The following is a 16,324-nucleotide window of genomic DNA, read 5'->3' on the forward strand; positions in this document are numbered from 1 at the left end:
GTCATTACAGCTTTGATTTCATTGCAATACTTAGGGGCTGCTTGGTTAAAGGGTTTGGCAATCAAAGAATGGAATAAACCCCTTATTTATTGCTTGGGTTAAGTCTATTGGAATGCAATTTTTGGAATCATTTCTAAAAAATCATTCACGAGCAAATTGGGAGGTTTGGGACAAAATCCTCAACTTATTCTCTCGGACAACATTTATGACTCCTCTACCCTCTCTTGCTATCCATCACCATGACTTCACCATATTCAAATCCAATTCCACTTTTCCGTTTCTTTCCCAGGAAGCTCAACTCGCCTAACTACCTCCACCAATATCTCCGTCGCAAACCACCACCACTACCACCTCCATTGCGATGTTGTTGCCTCCTAACCCGGCCTCCGGCAATCCGCTTTACAATCAGAACTAGCGAAACCCTTACCCGCCATCCCTCAATGAGAATTCCTCCTCCCTAATGCCGCTGGGGATTTTCAACCAATGGGCGGGTTCTCGATTGCAAGCGCTATCGCAGACCCTGGATGTTCAAGGATTGATGGATCTTTTTGCCGATTGGATGACGTCACATAGTTGGAATAACATGAAGCAGTCGTTTGAGCTGTCGGTTATGTCATTAGATAAGAATGGGAAACCCAAATCCAAAACTTTGTAGGCTTTGTGATTTAACACTATTCTGATTTTATCCAACTAATAAATTAGCTTATGGAAAAATAGGAAAATTGACAATTTATGGAGGAAAGCCATAAAGAGCTGGTATTTTATTGGAGAACGGGTTTATTTTTATTTTATCCGATAAATAAATTTATTTATGGGAAAATGGGTACTCTGTTCTTATTATGGAGGAAAGCCATAAAGAACTGGTGTTTTATTGGAGAACGGGTTTATTTTTATTTTATCCGATAAATTTATTTATGAAAAAATGGGTACTCTGTTCTTATAATGGAGGAAAGCCATAAAGAGTTGGTGTTTTATTGGAGAATAGGTTTATTTTTATTTTATTCGATAAATAAACTTGTTTATGGGAAAATGGGTACTCTGTTCTTATAAGGAAGATTCCTACAATTATCCCTTTGTTTTATAAGAATTGTTATATCAAGGGTAATTTTGAAATTTAATTGCATTTAATTCCGAAACACTCATCAAACCAAGCATCAGGAATTGGAATGATACTAATTCCAATATGTGAACCAAGTTAGATATTGGAATGAAAAGTTTAATTCCAAAATCAGAATCTATGATTCCATTTCCATTTTCGAATCCAATTTGTGAAACAAGCACCCCTTAGATGTCCTTTTCAGACATTTAAGTCCGAGAACAGGTTTAGTAGGTGATAGTATTCGGTGTTAGGTTGAGCATTAGCTACGACTGAATTGAACTTGTGTTCGGATAGATTACTTAAAAGCCCCTTCAATCATTTAATTATACTAACATCTAAGCCTCATAATCTCTCGAAAACTTTCTCATGTGTTATTCAATTAATTGCATGTTTATATTCGAGGGTCACTTTCGACAGTTACAAGTAATTGTTCGAATTAATGGTTGCTCTTCCATTTTCTTCCGTTGGATTCTCTTCAACTTCTATTATATCATTACTTCTTAATAGTTTGTTTCACTTAGTATTTCGGTACATTTGCTCGAAGCTATGTTTGGTAGTTTAGCTTGAGATTTGTGTTCTTTCTCTCCTGATTGATCAATATCTAGTTTCTGAAATTAGAGCTTTGTTTCTTGCATCTGATAAATTAGAGGTAGTAAATTGATTTAGCATGTAAATCCTTGTTTTTTGGATTTAATAATAGGTTTGTGACTTCTGTAAAAATAGAGATATACTGGGAGGTTTTAGAACAATCTAAGTATTACTGGTGGATGCAAGTGATTGTCTGACATATTTGTAATTACCTAACTTTTTGATTGTCATGATACTTGTTTATTGATTAGTACCTAAGTTGATTAATTTATATTTGGTTTTGTATGTTTGATTAGAATGGTAATGGTACTGTTTTTTTTTTCGGAGACGACAGCTGTAGTATATTATAATCTATCCTATCCTAAGGGAAGAGAGTGGACCTAAGGAGATTCAGGGGTAATTCGGAGGGGACTGAATCACCACCGGACTAAACCGGTGCACTATACATCCGTTTGAATTTTTTTTTAAGCAAATTCACATTTTAATATGAAAATTGGTGGGAGGCAAGATAATGGTACTAATTGGGTAGTATTTGTTTGGTGAAACTTTTGCAGCCAAAACCAATTGAGGCTTATGTTATTTAATGTTGCCCTGCCAGGCCTTTCCTGAAGTTTGATTGTGATTGATGGATCATTAACTCAAGATCTTGTCCAAATCCAAACTCTTCTTATTCAATTTATTTATGAAGGGGAATACTTGTCTACTATGCCACCTTACGCGCGCTTGAGTAATTCATCACCTTTCTTGAACTCTACTTCTTTGCTACTCAATATTGAATTTGCAGCAGAGAATCCAAGAAACCTTTCCTTGATACTGAAAACCACCTTAAGATTAGACTATTGATTTTATCTTATGTAAATATTAGTTTCTATTGTAATAAGCTTCGATAATAGATTAGACGTACCATGGTGTAGTAATAAGTGAGAAGCTTATATCATTCAAATCAAGTTGAGAAGCTTATCAATAACCTAGAAAAAGAAAATCATCATTCCAAATTGATAACTTTATCAATAACTCTTTTCAATATATCTACCATGAAGGTCAATCTTTGTTGTTAATTGTTTGAGATAGGATGCATAATTAAACTATTTTACAATTTTCTTTAACCACGGGTACCAACCTCTTGTACGTTGCGCGGGTACTTCTTCTCTAGTCAAGTGTTCACAAGAACGAGTTGTTTTTTTTCTTTTTTTGGTTCAAACTTACCATATTTTGAGACATGATATTCTAATCAGTACAAGTACTAATTAACTTTATTTTTATTGGAGGCTTGAGAGGCCATTAAATAGGAATAATTAAAATTTGAGAGCTACAAATTTCTCTATAAGGATTTTTTTTCATCAATGTTTGAGTATTTTAGAAGCCAAAACTTATGTATACATACCTCTAAGGAGAAATAACCCCTTTTAGTAGAAAAAAGAAGTAAATAAGGATGCTTAGGACATGATAAACAACGCTACACCACAAAATACAATCAAGCACCATTATAAGGAAAAAAGAAAGAAAGAAAGAAAATCTTTCGTGTGTGTATACACACACACATACAGATACAGGTATATTATGTATGTGTACTTAGCAAACTGACTTCTTTCCTCTTTTTTTTCTCCCCTTTTTTAGACTTGCTTTAGAAGGAAAAAAATTCAAACTGACCTCCTTTTTATTTCTATTTCCTTCTCACTTTAATAGGAAACATATTGAATGTGGGCAAACAAGTACCCCCTGACTTTCTTGTTCTTTTGCATTTAAGTTGTTATCCAGGAATTTACTTTGATTTTCGAGATTTCATCCCACATTTGAAATTTTCTTGTAATTCCTTCTAAAAGCAGGTAGGAAAATGCCTTAATTAAAAGGTTCAGTAGCTACAAAAACCAGAAATTCAAAATTCGCAAAGGAAAACAAAAACTGTTTGCAACTTATCATGGGCTTTTCCAATGTTTCCAGTACTGTGTTTATATTTTCGTGGCAGCACTTTGATACCAGAATTTCTCAGGCGTTATTAAGGTGTTTTTGGAGTTCTATATTCTTGATTTTGTACTTGAGAAATTTTGGTGATTGGCAAATCTACCATTTCTAGTGCATTCATTGATAGGACATCAACTTGTAATGTATGTTGAGATGCGAAAAAACAAGTAAATATGTTTTTACTAAAAAAAGTTTGATCACTAATACGTTTTTACTCAAGAACAACTTCATTTAACAAGCCTCTTCAATACAAGGAAGAGTTTACTTGCCATATATATATATAGTACAAAACTAGTTTCTTGAATTTCTCTTACTTCTCTAATTTTCACTTGAATCTCTTCCCAGAAAATAAAAATAAAAACGGACCATTTGCTTCACTCCCCATCTTTTTCTTGGTGGCGCCGGTGCTCCGATGCAGCTGCCGGAAGATTCTTGGATCCTGCCGTAGGTCCTGCTGCTTCTGCAGGGCCTGCAGCAAGCAGAATCCGTAGCAATGGCTCCTGCCTTTGGTTAGATAACTTTTGCGGCAGGAGCAATCTGCAAAAGAAGCTACATCACAAAAATGTCAAGGGGAAAACCATATAGCAAAGCAAGTTCATCAAATTTACGAGGGAAGTAATTAATCTCTTTCACAGAAAACCCTATGGCTAAGAGTCTGATTTATTTTTTTTTTTTCAACTCTCGAAGAGCCAAAAAAAAAAAAGGTACTGAACTTATTATAATCTGTTCTTTATTCTAAAGCCAAGAAAATATAGATTGGAATTCTGACCTTCATAAGATGAGAAAACCAGCCGTCGATGTGATGTGACGTGCCATGAACAGCAACCTTGCTTGATTTATCTCTGTGAAATCTTAATTTCAGCAAAACGTCGACATGCAGAGCTGTCATCAAAGAAAAAACAAGAAAACGAGGCAGGAGAAATCATTAGTTATTAATTTCTCAACCATTACTAATTAATTGTACGAGAAAAAAAACCCAAAAAAAAAAAAGAATACCATGGTTGAAACAAATGAGGGTACCTGCATATGTGGTCTCTAGGATTTTGATCGAGTACATATCTGACGTCCACTTCTCTGCATTAGCAAATCTTGCAGCCACAAAACCAAAAAACTGCTGAGAATAGATTATTTTTGTAAAAGAAAACAGTGGTCTTAACTCTTAATCAACACCCTATGGGAAAGGAAATCATGACAGGAAGAAAAAAAGAACAAAAAAAATAAAGAAAGAAAGAACGAAACATCATAGCAGTAAATCAGGTGTATAGCCAAAAATTTTGACAAGGCTACATAGAGAATTCCATCTCCGGTAATAATGAATACCCAAATATCAAGGATGATTGCCCAGTTTTGCAGCAGCTGCAAGAGGACTCAGCACAGAAACTTAAACAGCTCTCTGGGCTTCTGGGATCGATCTCTCAAAGCTGTATTTATGGACATGGGCATGAGCATTTGGGCGTGTAAAAGATAAGGGGCTTGTCCTTTTTTGTTATACGTTACGTGCCAAATGTTGTTAGGTTGTTTGAGGAGTAGTCGCGAGGAGCAAGACCTCTAACGTCTATAGAAAACGTTTTATTATGTTCACACCAGGGTCTGTGTTACAGGGAACGGTTCCCAAAGAGTGCGTGGTAATGCTCATTAGTACACTTAATTACAACTCATCATATGCATGTACACATTTAATTTTAGATTTTCTTCCAATTAAACAATTATTTGATTCAATTTCACTTACCAAAACACTAGCACTTGAATTTCACATCCATTGAGCACTCTTGTAAGACAAGCTCAAATTAATATACATTTTTATTTTTATTTTGGTATGGAGATGAAGTGTATGTTAGTTTTTTTTTTTTTTGAAAAGCACGTAGGTTTTAATTGAAAGTTTCTCGAAATGTTTCTCCAAAAAAAAAATTTCTTTCTTTTTCAAAGCTAGAAAACCAATTAGAGATAAACAAAATATTTATCAGAATAATCAGCTAAATTGCTTTTCTAGAAGAAATAAAATCACGAATTATATCACGATGCATCAAGATTAATACTAATGAACTGAGGGCCTTCTTTTGTAATAGTAAATATTGGGATCGTTTGAACAATTTGAGAAGCTAAATCAAATGAAGTGGTAAAATATCAATTATTGGCATTCTTACAATTGAGGTACGGTGTCAATAGTTTTGCAGTAACATGCAGTCAGTAGATTAAGATCACCATTCAGTCAATAATCAAGCTAATCAAGGATTGGATACTAGTAATGCATATTTTTATTTATCCAAATTTGTTGACTTATAGTGTTTAAATTCAAATTCATATGAAGTAACATGTATTTAGGGCTGTCAGTGTATACATTAACAGTGTAGAATATATAATATGTGTGTGTAACGCACACAAGTCATGTAAGGAGCGGCACGACTAACTTGGAAATTTAAGCATTTTTCTGAGATTGCTAATTCTACTTAATATTCTACCCAAAGCATGAGGTTGATGTTATATGCCATGCTTTAAATCAATTTTTGAGTTTTTTGTGCTCAAATTCGATGATGTGTTTTCTTCAAAAAAAAAAAAAAGAGTGCTTGTGAATTTCTCTCTCTCTAGCCTGGCCTCTCTTTGACCCCTTTTCTTTTTCTTCATTTTTTGGTTTTCCCTTTCTATCAGTTTAGTGCTAGCCAAAATGCAGCTAAATATTTTCTTTTTCAAGTGACCTATTTTTTAAAAAACTCAAAAGTGGCTGTGAGGGAAAGGGAACTTCTAGCAAATTTTATGATTTCTATTTTTGCCTTCTTGCATTTTTTTTTTTTTTTGCATTTCTTTGCATTACGCATCAGTTTTTATTTTTTTTCCTACACTTTAAATTTTATCTCAATATGGGGCTGAAGTAAGTTCGTCGAAGTCCATACCATTGTATTATACCATATATTTGCATCGATTTTCAGTTTTCTGAGCATATGCAATTGGAAATCATTCAAACGAAATTAATCTCTATGAAAATTCAATTTCTTCTTCAACCAGAATTTATAAATTGGTATTCTTTTTTTTATTCAACTTATAATAATTAATCCTCTTGAGTACGTTAATTTACTATGTTCACATTTTTTTTTTGTCCCTTAAACCAAGATTTTGAAGCTTGAAACGCAAGGAATCCACAAACAAAATTGACGAATGGCTAAACAAATTAGAAGGCGTTGTTTTTATTATTATTATTTTTTAAGTTTCCTAAAACTGACCTTTTCCAAATCCAAAGGGAAACTAAAACATGTCCCAGTAGTTCACGCTTCCGAAACCTGCATGATTTGGAATCCCAATACCATAATGAAAAGAACGGAAGTTGTTTGTTTTATGTATGGAACCTGTGCGAAGTGCCAAAAACATTACTCTTTTTCTGATGATCAATATTCTTGAATGTCATCTTGAATCTTGATCAAACAAAATTAATGGCGATGTGCCTGTTGGATTTATTGGCTACAGTAGCTACAGAAGAAAAGATAAAGCTAGATGAAGAAGAAGAGAGGAAGAAAAGGAATCAAGAACGACTACGTTTGTTACCCACGAACGTAATCCAACTCGAACCCTTGGCAAAGTCTAAAGGTAAAAGGTCAATCAGGCGAGAGTTTACAACATCAATGATGCATCTCGATGATCATCAGGAAGTTTTGGGTAATCTTCATAAGCCAGAATCAGGTCCAGCAGTGGAAGAAAAGAGCGATCATCAAGAGAAGAAGGTAGAAAAAAAATTGAAGAAAGTTACGAGCCAAAAAGAGAGGAGAAAAGTAAACAAGGCGGTTAGTGATAATGATAATAATGACGATGATTATGGCCTAAAGCAGAAGAGGGATAGGAAAAGGAAGGTAACTATCGTTGGTTTTGATTCTCCACCTCTGCCTAAAGAATTCAAGGAGCGGATTAAAGCCAAAGCCGAAGGCGGGGTAGTAGGCAAAGAGATAAAGGTGATAGAAAAAAGGCTAACAAGAACTGATACTCAATTCGCTCAAAACCGATTCTCCATTCCAGTAAACCAGATGGAGGAGGAATTTCTTCTCCCTGAAGAATTAGAATTCCTTAAAAACCATACCCCTGATGGAGCGCATTGGAATACGATGGAGGTAAAGATAATTGAGCCATCGGGGAAAGTAGAGAAAGTGGGCCTGAGCAGGTGGGAGATGAGGAAGGAATCTGGCAAGCCGAGTGTATCTTATGTGCTCAAAGGAGATTGGAAAAAAGTTTTGACGGAGAACAGGCTCCAAGAAGGCCAGATGGTACAGTTGTGGGCTATTAGAATTGGTATAAACGAAGAGCTTTGTTTTGCCTTTGTTGTACTGTGATTAAGAGAACAGGAAGAGGAAGGGAGTACTTGTAAGACTAGTAATGTTGATAATGGAACTAATAATAGTCCTCCTGTTAATTTCATGTGTTGACGGTGAAGCAGAAGAAGCCAAGGCATCATCACCAGGGGAAAAAGATGGTGAAGTTGAAGAAGGTAAGGCGGATCATCCGGATAATGGTCAAGCTGAAGTTAAGCCATCATCATCATCTGGAGGAACTAATAAGTAATCTGAACCTGAATATCATGAATGAATGAGATTGGTTGATGGACCTCTTTGGTAATCTTATGAGTTTGGATACTGTATTAGTACTTATAATTACTAATTAGTGAATGTGCAAACTTTCTTGATTATGAGTACTTTTGTGATTGGATATCAGCCAAAAGTATATGTAGCTGTAGTGGTTGACCAAATCTGCAGGGAGCATCCTTTCAGTTTGTTTGATCTAGTGACAAATTTCAGATTTGAGCACCAACAAAAGCTTTTTAGCTTTCTATAAATATTTGTAGCAGTATACATTTATTTACAAGAAGTTTTTTTTTTTTTACCTGCCTTTTATATATACAGTTAATATGCTGTCCATGATATAAATTGTTCAAAGGAAAAAGAGTAGCATTTTAATTAATAATGGCAAATGCAACTGATCATGAAGAGCCTTCGACTAAAATCTGTAATCATTATTATTCCTTAGTTTCTTGGTTCACGCCATAAAGATTTTGAAAGCACAGTATTCCCATCTTAGCAAAAGCTTGCAAAATGAAGTCAAGGGCCAAAGGCACCCATGCAACATGCCCCTGTCCAAATTCTGCTAGTCCAATGTGCATCAAATATACCTACATATTGACTGCTAGGATGTGGAGAAACAAAACAATTGAAGAGAATGCAAGAACATAAGTAGCAATAGTATTATGGTAAACATAACATAAAGATCAAAAGAAATAATTGAAACAGAGGCACAAAAAGAAAAAAGCCCAGAGAAATTATCATCATGTACTAGCCAAGTCCAGAAGACACTAGCTACAAATTAATTTCCAACCCATGAAGGCATGAGCCTTTATTTTCTAAGTAAATTTATTATAAAAAAAAAAAAAAAGAAGAAGAAAAAAGAAAGAACTCAAGAACTTGAAAAGTCTATAACTAATTAGCAAAGATTATTTTTCGTTCATGTTACTATACTATTCTGCATGAATATAAGGGTCATAGCACCCTGGTGGATTCACATCCATATCTTCAAGTAAGTAATGTATTTTCGCTTTGTCTGGTGACATGCCTCGATGGAAGCCCTCTATGGCAAACAAGGGCTGCTGCATTTCCATCCCTTGTTCATCAAAGGAAAATATTGAGTTCCCAGCACTTACCTTCTGAACACAGTAATTTTGGCCTTCGATCATGGGCTCCGATGGCTTCAACTTTTCTCCCTCCTCCAGTGATGATTCAGTGACCATCTGCGTTTCTGGTTCAGTCTTTTTGTTCTCAACCACAACTTGCTTCTTTTTCATTCGAGCGCGACGATTTTGGAACCAATTGTAGACATTTGATTCAGAAATTTGGCCATGTTTTGCCAATTCAGCAGTGATATCTTTAACCTTCTCCTTTGATGGAGTCTCATTGCCTTGATCAAAAACACGTTCAAGAATCTGAAGCTGCTGAGCAGTTGGATTCCAACGCTGTCTTCGAGGAATCCTATGGAGGGAAGAAGTTGTCATCAACGGGGTAAGATACGGATTTCTCAGCATGAAATGCGAAGGATCATTCTGCGAGATGAGGGCTCTATGCAAATCTTCTAGTTGCTCGCAGATGGTTGCATAAGCAGCAATTTGCTTCCCGAGGATTTCCATCTGCTCATCGGTCATCACCTTCACAAACATGTCATCTCCATTGTTCAAATTTCCACCATGAATATTCTGTCCCTCCATTAGTAGTTGAGGCTTTTGTCGTTCTTCTTGATGTTGCTTCTGTTTTTCATACTCCATACCTTTTTTGACTGAATTGAATTGTGGTTCTTATGAGACTTATATGCCTAAATCTTCTGAATAAAACAACCCTTTCTAGGAAGAAATGAGTACAAGATCAAATCTTATTCTTAATTACCAAATAATACATTTTAAGTAGGGGAGATATGCAAAAGATTACAATCATTTTTGTACCAATATTTAAGTCTAATGGATTTAATGAAGAGCTAATAGTTACCCTTGATACATTTTAGAAAAGGAAATGTCTAATAGTATATGCTAGTAGGTACCATAGTTCGAGATATTTTAAGAAACAAAATCAAGAGGTGATGTATATGATCAAAACCTTCCATTACTTCTTTCTCTTCCTATCAAAATTGGGTTGTGTTAATTGTTTGTTTGGCAAAATAAATTTATATGACTATTAATTGCCACAAACTCAAAGAAAATTCAAGTATACCAAAAATTATTGCTATTTAGTACAGTCACTAGATTTATTAGTATAAATTAAACTGCAACATTTGTTAGGCTTCACAGGCTGATGAATAGGGAGAAGTGGAGTAAACTAGAATTTGCTTCTTTTTTCCCCTCCTCAATTATGTTCTTGTTAGATTTTTTCCCCTTGTGCGAGTGATAGTAGTTATTATGACCTGTAATATTCCTGTACTTTTAGTCCAAAGTAATTCAAGAGAGGAATATACATAAGCATGAAACATAATACCATTAAAGAAAGTAAATCACTTTACAAATCTGATTATTTAATAGCATATGGGCCAAATATTCACAAAAAAATACAAACAAGACCCAAGTTATGATATCATCAATTGGTTAAAACATCTAATTGATTCAATGAGTCCCGAGACACACACACATATTCCCGAGAATTGTGTCCTTTTTTTTGTTTTAGCTTTGACAAATACTAAAGTGAAAATCAAGCATCAAACCTTAGCGCCTTGTTACAACTTAAAACGCAGGCACAAGACACCATATTTAACCTCAACTTCCAAGTAAATTCTTGGTTATGAAACAAATTTAAAGCAGTTCTTTGATCTTTATATGTGCACATAATGTTGAGAGAAATAGACCTAGAAGTACAGAAACTTCTTGGCAGATATTCACCAAGAATACCTCGAGTGAGTGTGTTCCAGAACCCCCAACCTCATCATGAATAAATTCTTGCTACCATTCAATGAATTGGCAACTCTTCCTTTTCTCTCAATCCAAGAAAAGTAAAAGGGTCTCATCAACGCCCAAAAACATCTTCCTTTTTCATTTCTTTTTGGGAGATTTTTTTTTTTTTTTGGTGGGGGGGGGGGGGGGGGGGTGTTGTGGTTTGTGTGGGTGAGGAGGAGTGTGTGGAGATAGTGAGATATGTTACAAACATCTCTATTTCTGAACTGATATTCTTATATAAGTCTGTCTTAAGCACGCAACATAGAATTCCAATAGGGTAACATGAACCAAGCCTGCTTTCCCCTTTTAATTCCTGCAGCCCAACAAACATCTTTTGCTCGAAGTTCTATGAGGATTATAACCAGTTGAATGACTTTTACTCCTACTTATAATTCCATATAGTTAGGATTAGCAGATCACGAGGAAAATAAACATGTTACACCAGAATATCCCCCAATGAAATGTGGAATCAGCCAAATAATAATCTTGGCCTTTTCAGGAAACTTTATCTGCCATCAAGGTGATCAGTGCTTGTCAAACGAGAGCTCAAAACATGACCAATTACTTCATAGATATTGAGACTGTGATCTCATGACCCCAAACGTTTGAGATATCCAAAAAAGCTTCCCTGAAAGTCCTCAAAACTAAGCATTTAGCAGTTCTCAGAGACAGCATAACAATGTCCATTGCCAAGTCTTTCCACTACGGTACTGTCTCAGTCCTCAGAATTCGCCACAACATCCTCCAAATGCCGCTCATAATTCAGAAAGTCTTTTCAGCTTTCTAGTTTTCAAACATTGCGGGTCCAGGACCAAATCCACAAAATATTCTGATCTTCTGAGAACAAGTTTATGCCTGCATATATAACCACTCATGCAATGACTACTTATCTCGTGTTGGTCACGGCCAGCCTTTATGAGTACCTTGAAGGCCATCTTGTAAAACTATGCAGATGGATCCTCGGAAGGAAATGTAAAGCCACCCGAAATATACCTGAAAGCAAACTGAAATTAATTAAAAAATTCATAGGGGAAGAGACATGATGCTCAAGTAGCCATTTTGCATCCTCATCTTCATCATTGTACACTTGATGTATTTTTAACTTCCTTGCCATTTCAAGTGTAATGGCCTTTATACTCTCTAGCTTCATTTGGGAAATTTTCAATTCTTCAAGATTCTCACTAAGCTAAATTGCTGCTTTCTTATTACTCGGCGAATTCATCTGTAATATTCAAATCTTAAATTAATCGAACAAAAATTCCAAATAAACAAGCTCTTTGGCCTAAATCTAAAACTAAGCTTTTTGTCATTTTTCGTTTTTGATGACAAGAGGTATAGCGTCCAACATACTTGGACAATGTTTTTGTGCTATAATCTAAGAGTTTCCAAATATTTTTACATTTTATTCTATGAGTTCCCAATATCTGAATACTTCAACTTCAAGCTCAGTACAAGAATTAAGAGCATGATTATCCATGTTTTCCATGTTCACAACAATTTTACCTTGCTTCAGGTAATTTTTTCACATATCTTAGACTACCAAGACTAAGCAAATTGAACTCCTGAGATTTCACGCTTTCTGAATTCGAAATCCTGATTTCTTTGTGATTTAGTCAAGAAAAGTAGTTAAATGAACCTACTGAAGCCAATATACGTTTGCTCGATGAGTAAACAAAATATCCAGTTGTTTTATAATTCCGAATTATTTTTACATGGTAACGGTAATAAACATCAAGACTTAAATCCTCCAAGAGATGTCGCAGAGCTAAAGTAATAACTACATATTATTCAATCTCTATTCTTCTAGAAATACTATCAAGATATGGAAATTATCAGTATATAGTTTGTGCAGATACATTATTATGCCCAAAACAAACAAGAGCAACTACATTTCTGTGACAGGTAGATGTACAAAAAGTAGCCTCTATATAAGAAGTATCTAATTCAAAAGTAGCTTTTACCTTGCTACAATGGTCATTCCCCAGCTTCTAAATTCATGTATTACTTCTTGAGAAATACATTGGTGGCTCCATCATAAAAGCTACAGATTCTGCTCCAAGAGCAGCAGATCTCAAGCTTTCAACCTAAAATTCGAGCAAAATCTCCTATGCACTTCTGGACAATTAAAATATCGTCCAGCCTAGTAATGTAGGGCTGAATTTAAGAGCTAATCAAAGTTAAAGAACTCCAATCTGAAAATAAAGACAAGGACCTAAGTTTCAGCTTCCAGCTTTGGCTGTGCCATGTGTTCTTGACCGTTTCTTTCTATTTTTCCAAAACTCATCTTTTTTCCTTTTTTTCTTCTGTTTCATCAAACCCAAGCTGCTATTAATTATACCCATAAGAGCACTCTTATCCCTCCTACTCTTTATTTTGGCCTTCGCATCCAAGATTGCCCTAAGCTTCTCATATGATTTGGCATCTGGAACCTGCCCACTTTTCACCATCTGCTTGTGATAAAAGAATGCCCTTCTAAAATCTCGGACACGTAGATAAGCATATATCATCGTAGAATATGTGATAGAATCAGGTTTCAGTTGCAATGCGGCCATCTCCTTCAGAAGCTGTGGCAATTTTGATTCTTGTCCTCCCCTTGCATACGCATTCACTAACATATTATAAGTCATTATGGTTGGTTCAAATCCAATTTTTCTGAATTCACATATTACATCTCTTGCTTCAACATAGTGTCCTTGTTTAGCAAATCCATCCAAGAGAATGTTAAAGGTCACCCGTGTGCCATCAATTTTATTCCTTATCATCAGCTTCCAAATCTCCATCAGCATTTGGGTGTCACCAGCACGTCTATATGCATCAAGCAGAGCAGTATAGGTTTCAATGGAGGGTTTAATTCCCTCCTTTTGCATATTCTCAAAGGCCAAATAAGCTTTCTCATGCCAGCCACTTACTGAATAGGCGTGAATGAGAGCTGTATAAGAATGTGACGTAGGAATTATACCAACCTTTTTCATTTTCAAGAATGCATCTGCAGCCATGTCACTCATTTTTTTCTGCCTTCCATAAGCACTAATTAAGCATGTATATGATTTGACATTAGGCTCCAACCCCACATTTTCCATCTCTAGCATCAGTTTCTCAACAATTTCAGGCTGCATTCTTCTGCTATAAGCATCCATTAGAATGTTATAACTGGCAGCAGTCGGTGAAATTCCCGCAGCCTTCATCTCGACAAAAAGACCCTCAGCTTCTTCAATCTGGTTTGATTTACAATATGCATCCATGATTGTATTATACACAACAGCATTGGAAGAAATCCCTCTTTTCTCCATATCTGATTGGATAATAAGAGCTTCCTTCTTCAGTCCCTCCTCACAAAAGGACTTGATTAACGCACCTGAAACTTCCAAACTCCACTTGACTCCTTCTGTTTTCATCTTTTCAACCAACTCCCATGCATCTTTAGCACTATTACCCTTCTTTCTCAGAACTGTAACCATAATGGAGCACGTCACATGATCTGGTTGGACATTATTTGTTTCCATTGATTTGTATACTCCCCAAGCATCATCATACCTTCAAATGCAGTAACGTAAACACGAGGAAAATCAACCTTTATGTTTGCAGATATAGCTAGAATTAGTTTAAGACATGCCATACGAGAGAGAGAAATACACAGGGTGACATCTAAAGAATACTAAAAGGTATGTGCATCTGGCAAGAACTACGAAAATGCAAGTTTATTCAATTATTTTTATTGATCAAGCACAATAATGCTGGTTTAACAAGAAACGCGCACAACTTAGAAAACTGCCATCATCCTTAAACCTTCTTGTGCAAAATTCTATCACAAGATAAGCAAGGCGTGGCAAAGGACTTTCATTACCTATGAAAATATGATCCAATAACGAAAACCTCAATTGTATAAGAAGCCAAACTAGTACTACCACAAACACATACCATTAAAAATTCAAGAGAGGATATTTCAAGGTTCGAGCGGATTAAAGATTGTACTATAAACCACGGAAATGCATTAGAAAACTTATAAATTACACCAAAAAAAATAGAGTAGGAAACCAACGTGAAACTGAAATGAGTTCCATAAGGCAAACAAATTAGTACCTCCCACATCCCAAAAGTCCTGAAATTGCAGCATTATAAATATGAACATCCCCGAATCTTTTCTCATCAGGCAAGTTCCTGAATAATACCAATATCTCATCTCCCATTCCTGCTAGCCCCAAAAGGGGAAACAGAACGGAACAAGCTCTAGGAGAAACCAAAAAAGGCTCCTGCAATCTCATCCATTCAAAAAAATACACACAACTCCTTATTAGCCCTTCCTCACCCAGCATTCCCAATACCTCCCAACAATCTTTCTCACTCACTTTCCCCTGAAATCCTCCCAAAACCTCACCTAGAGTTGAGTTGTCCGGTAAAGTCTTCGCCTTTTCGAATATTTCCCTAACCATCCCACCTACTTTTGATTCACTGGTACTAACTGAATTTGAGTCAACTAAAGGAGAACCCAGTTGAAAATTTTCAATTTCTTCATCACCTTGAGGTGAATTACCAGTTTCAAAAGCTAGGTGCCAAGAGGATTTTCGGTTTTTCCGGAGGGAAATTTTGCCTTCTTTACCCGGGTCCGGGTTCGGGTTCGAAGTTTGAGACTTGAAGAATCTGATAAGTGGGTCATCTCTGTTAACTTTGGAGTCAAAGTTTTCATCTTTTGACGATTCTTGAGGTGGGTTTAGTTCGGTTTCTGAATTTGAGTTTCCTTGAAGAAATGGTAGGAAAATTGGTGAAGTTGACGACTGAGGAACAGTAGAAGTGTGAGGAGGAGGAGGAGGAGGAGAAGAAGAAGGGGGGGAAAGTGAAACGGATATTTGAATATGGGATGCTTTGGTAAGCTTGAAGAGTTTAGGTGTTGAGGGATGATGATCGTTAAGCAGAGGAAAGGAAGGAGGAGAAGAAGGAAAATGGATGATGGGATAATATTTGAGAAGCGCCATTGTTTGAGTTTGAGAGGGCTGGCAAGCAGCTACAAGAATAAACCGAAGGTTGACACAGATAAATAGAAACATCCTGTCATACTGTACTCTAAATTCTCTAACTTAATTTCGTTTTTTTCCAAAAAAAATAATAATTTTTATTTTTCCAAAAAAAAATATAATTCTTCAAATACTTTTGGATTCATATTCAAAATGAAAAAAAAAATTGGTTATTTATAATTGTACTGTATTAAATTGAGTCAAGTCACATCAATCATATCATGTTTCTTT

General features: G+C 35.6%; 2 protein-coding genes and 1 long non-coding RNA gene across 3 annotated transcripts; all 3 read right to left on the reverse strand.

The window, feature by feature from the left end:
• Window positions 1-3,960: 3,960 nt before the first annotated feature.
• On the reverse strand, window positions 3,961-4,839 carry LOC113739518 (uncharacterized). The gene is made up of 3 exons (XR_003460262.2): window positions 4,670-4,839; window positions 4,419-4,531; window positions 3,961-4,198 (listed from the first exon to the last, which is right to left on the reverse strand). It is a non-coding gene; the product is annotated as an uncharacterized lncRNA (long non-coding RNA).
• Window positions 4,840-9,116: 4,277 nt separating this feature from the next.
• On the reverse strand, window positions 9,117-10,127 carry LOC113738476 (WUSCHEL-related homeobox 8-like). The gene has a single exon (XM_027265684.2). It carries the CDS (start codon window positions 9,930-9,932, stop codon window positions 9,135-9,137), a length of 798 nt encoding a protein of 265 aa, XP_027121485.2. The 5' UTR covers window positions 9,933-10,127; the 3' UTR covers window positions 9,117-9,134.
• Window positions 10,128-11,300: 1,173 nt separating this feature from the next.
• LOC113738516 (pentatricopeptide repeat-containing protein At5g50280, chloroplastic) lies at window positions 11,301-16,123 on the reverse strand. Its single transcript, XM_027265755.2, has 3 exons — window positions 15,165-16,123; window positions 13,046-14,618; window positions 11,301-12,077 (listed from the first exon to the last, which is right to left on the reverse strand). Exons 1-2 carry the CDS (start codon window positions 16,052-16,054, stop codon window positions 13,304-13,306), a joined length of 2,205 nt encoding a protein of 734 aa, XP_027121556.1. The 5' UTR covers window positions 16,055-16,123; the 3' UTR covers window positions 11,301-12,077; window positions 13,046-13,303.
• Between the last annotated feature and the right edge of the window lie 201 nt (window positions 16,124-16,324).

The sequence above is a fragment of the Coffea arabica genome, chromosome 4c (genome assembly GCF_036785885.1).
Source record: "Coffea arabica cultivar ET-39 chromosome 4c, Coffea Arabica ET-39 HiFi, whole genome shotgun sequence".
NCBI lineage: Eukaryota > Viridiplantae > Streptophyta > Magnoliopsida > Gentianales > Rubiaceae > Coffea > Coffea arabica.

Excerpts from the sequence above, each read along its gene's own strand:
- LOC113738476 (XM_027265684.2), bottom strand. The coding sequence starts at position 9,932 with ATGGAGTATGAAAAACAGAAGCAACATCAAGAAGAACGACAAAAGCCT.
- LOC113738516 (XM_027265755.2), bottom strand. The coding sequence starts at position 16,054 with ATGGCGCTTCTCAAATATTATCCCATCATCCATTTTCCTTCTTCTCCT. Across the intron at positions 14,619-15,164 it reads GGACTTTTGGGATGTGGGAG|GTATGATGATGCTTGGGGAG; the intron begins GTACTAATTTGT and ends CTGCATTTGAAG.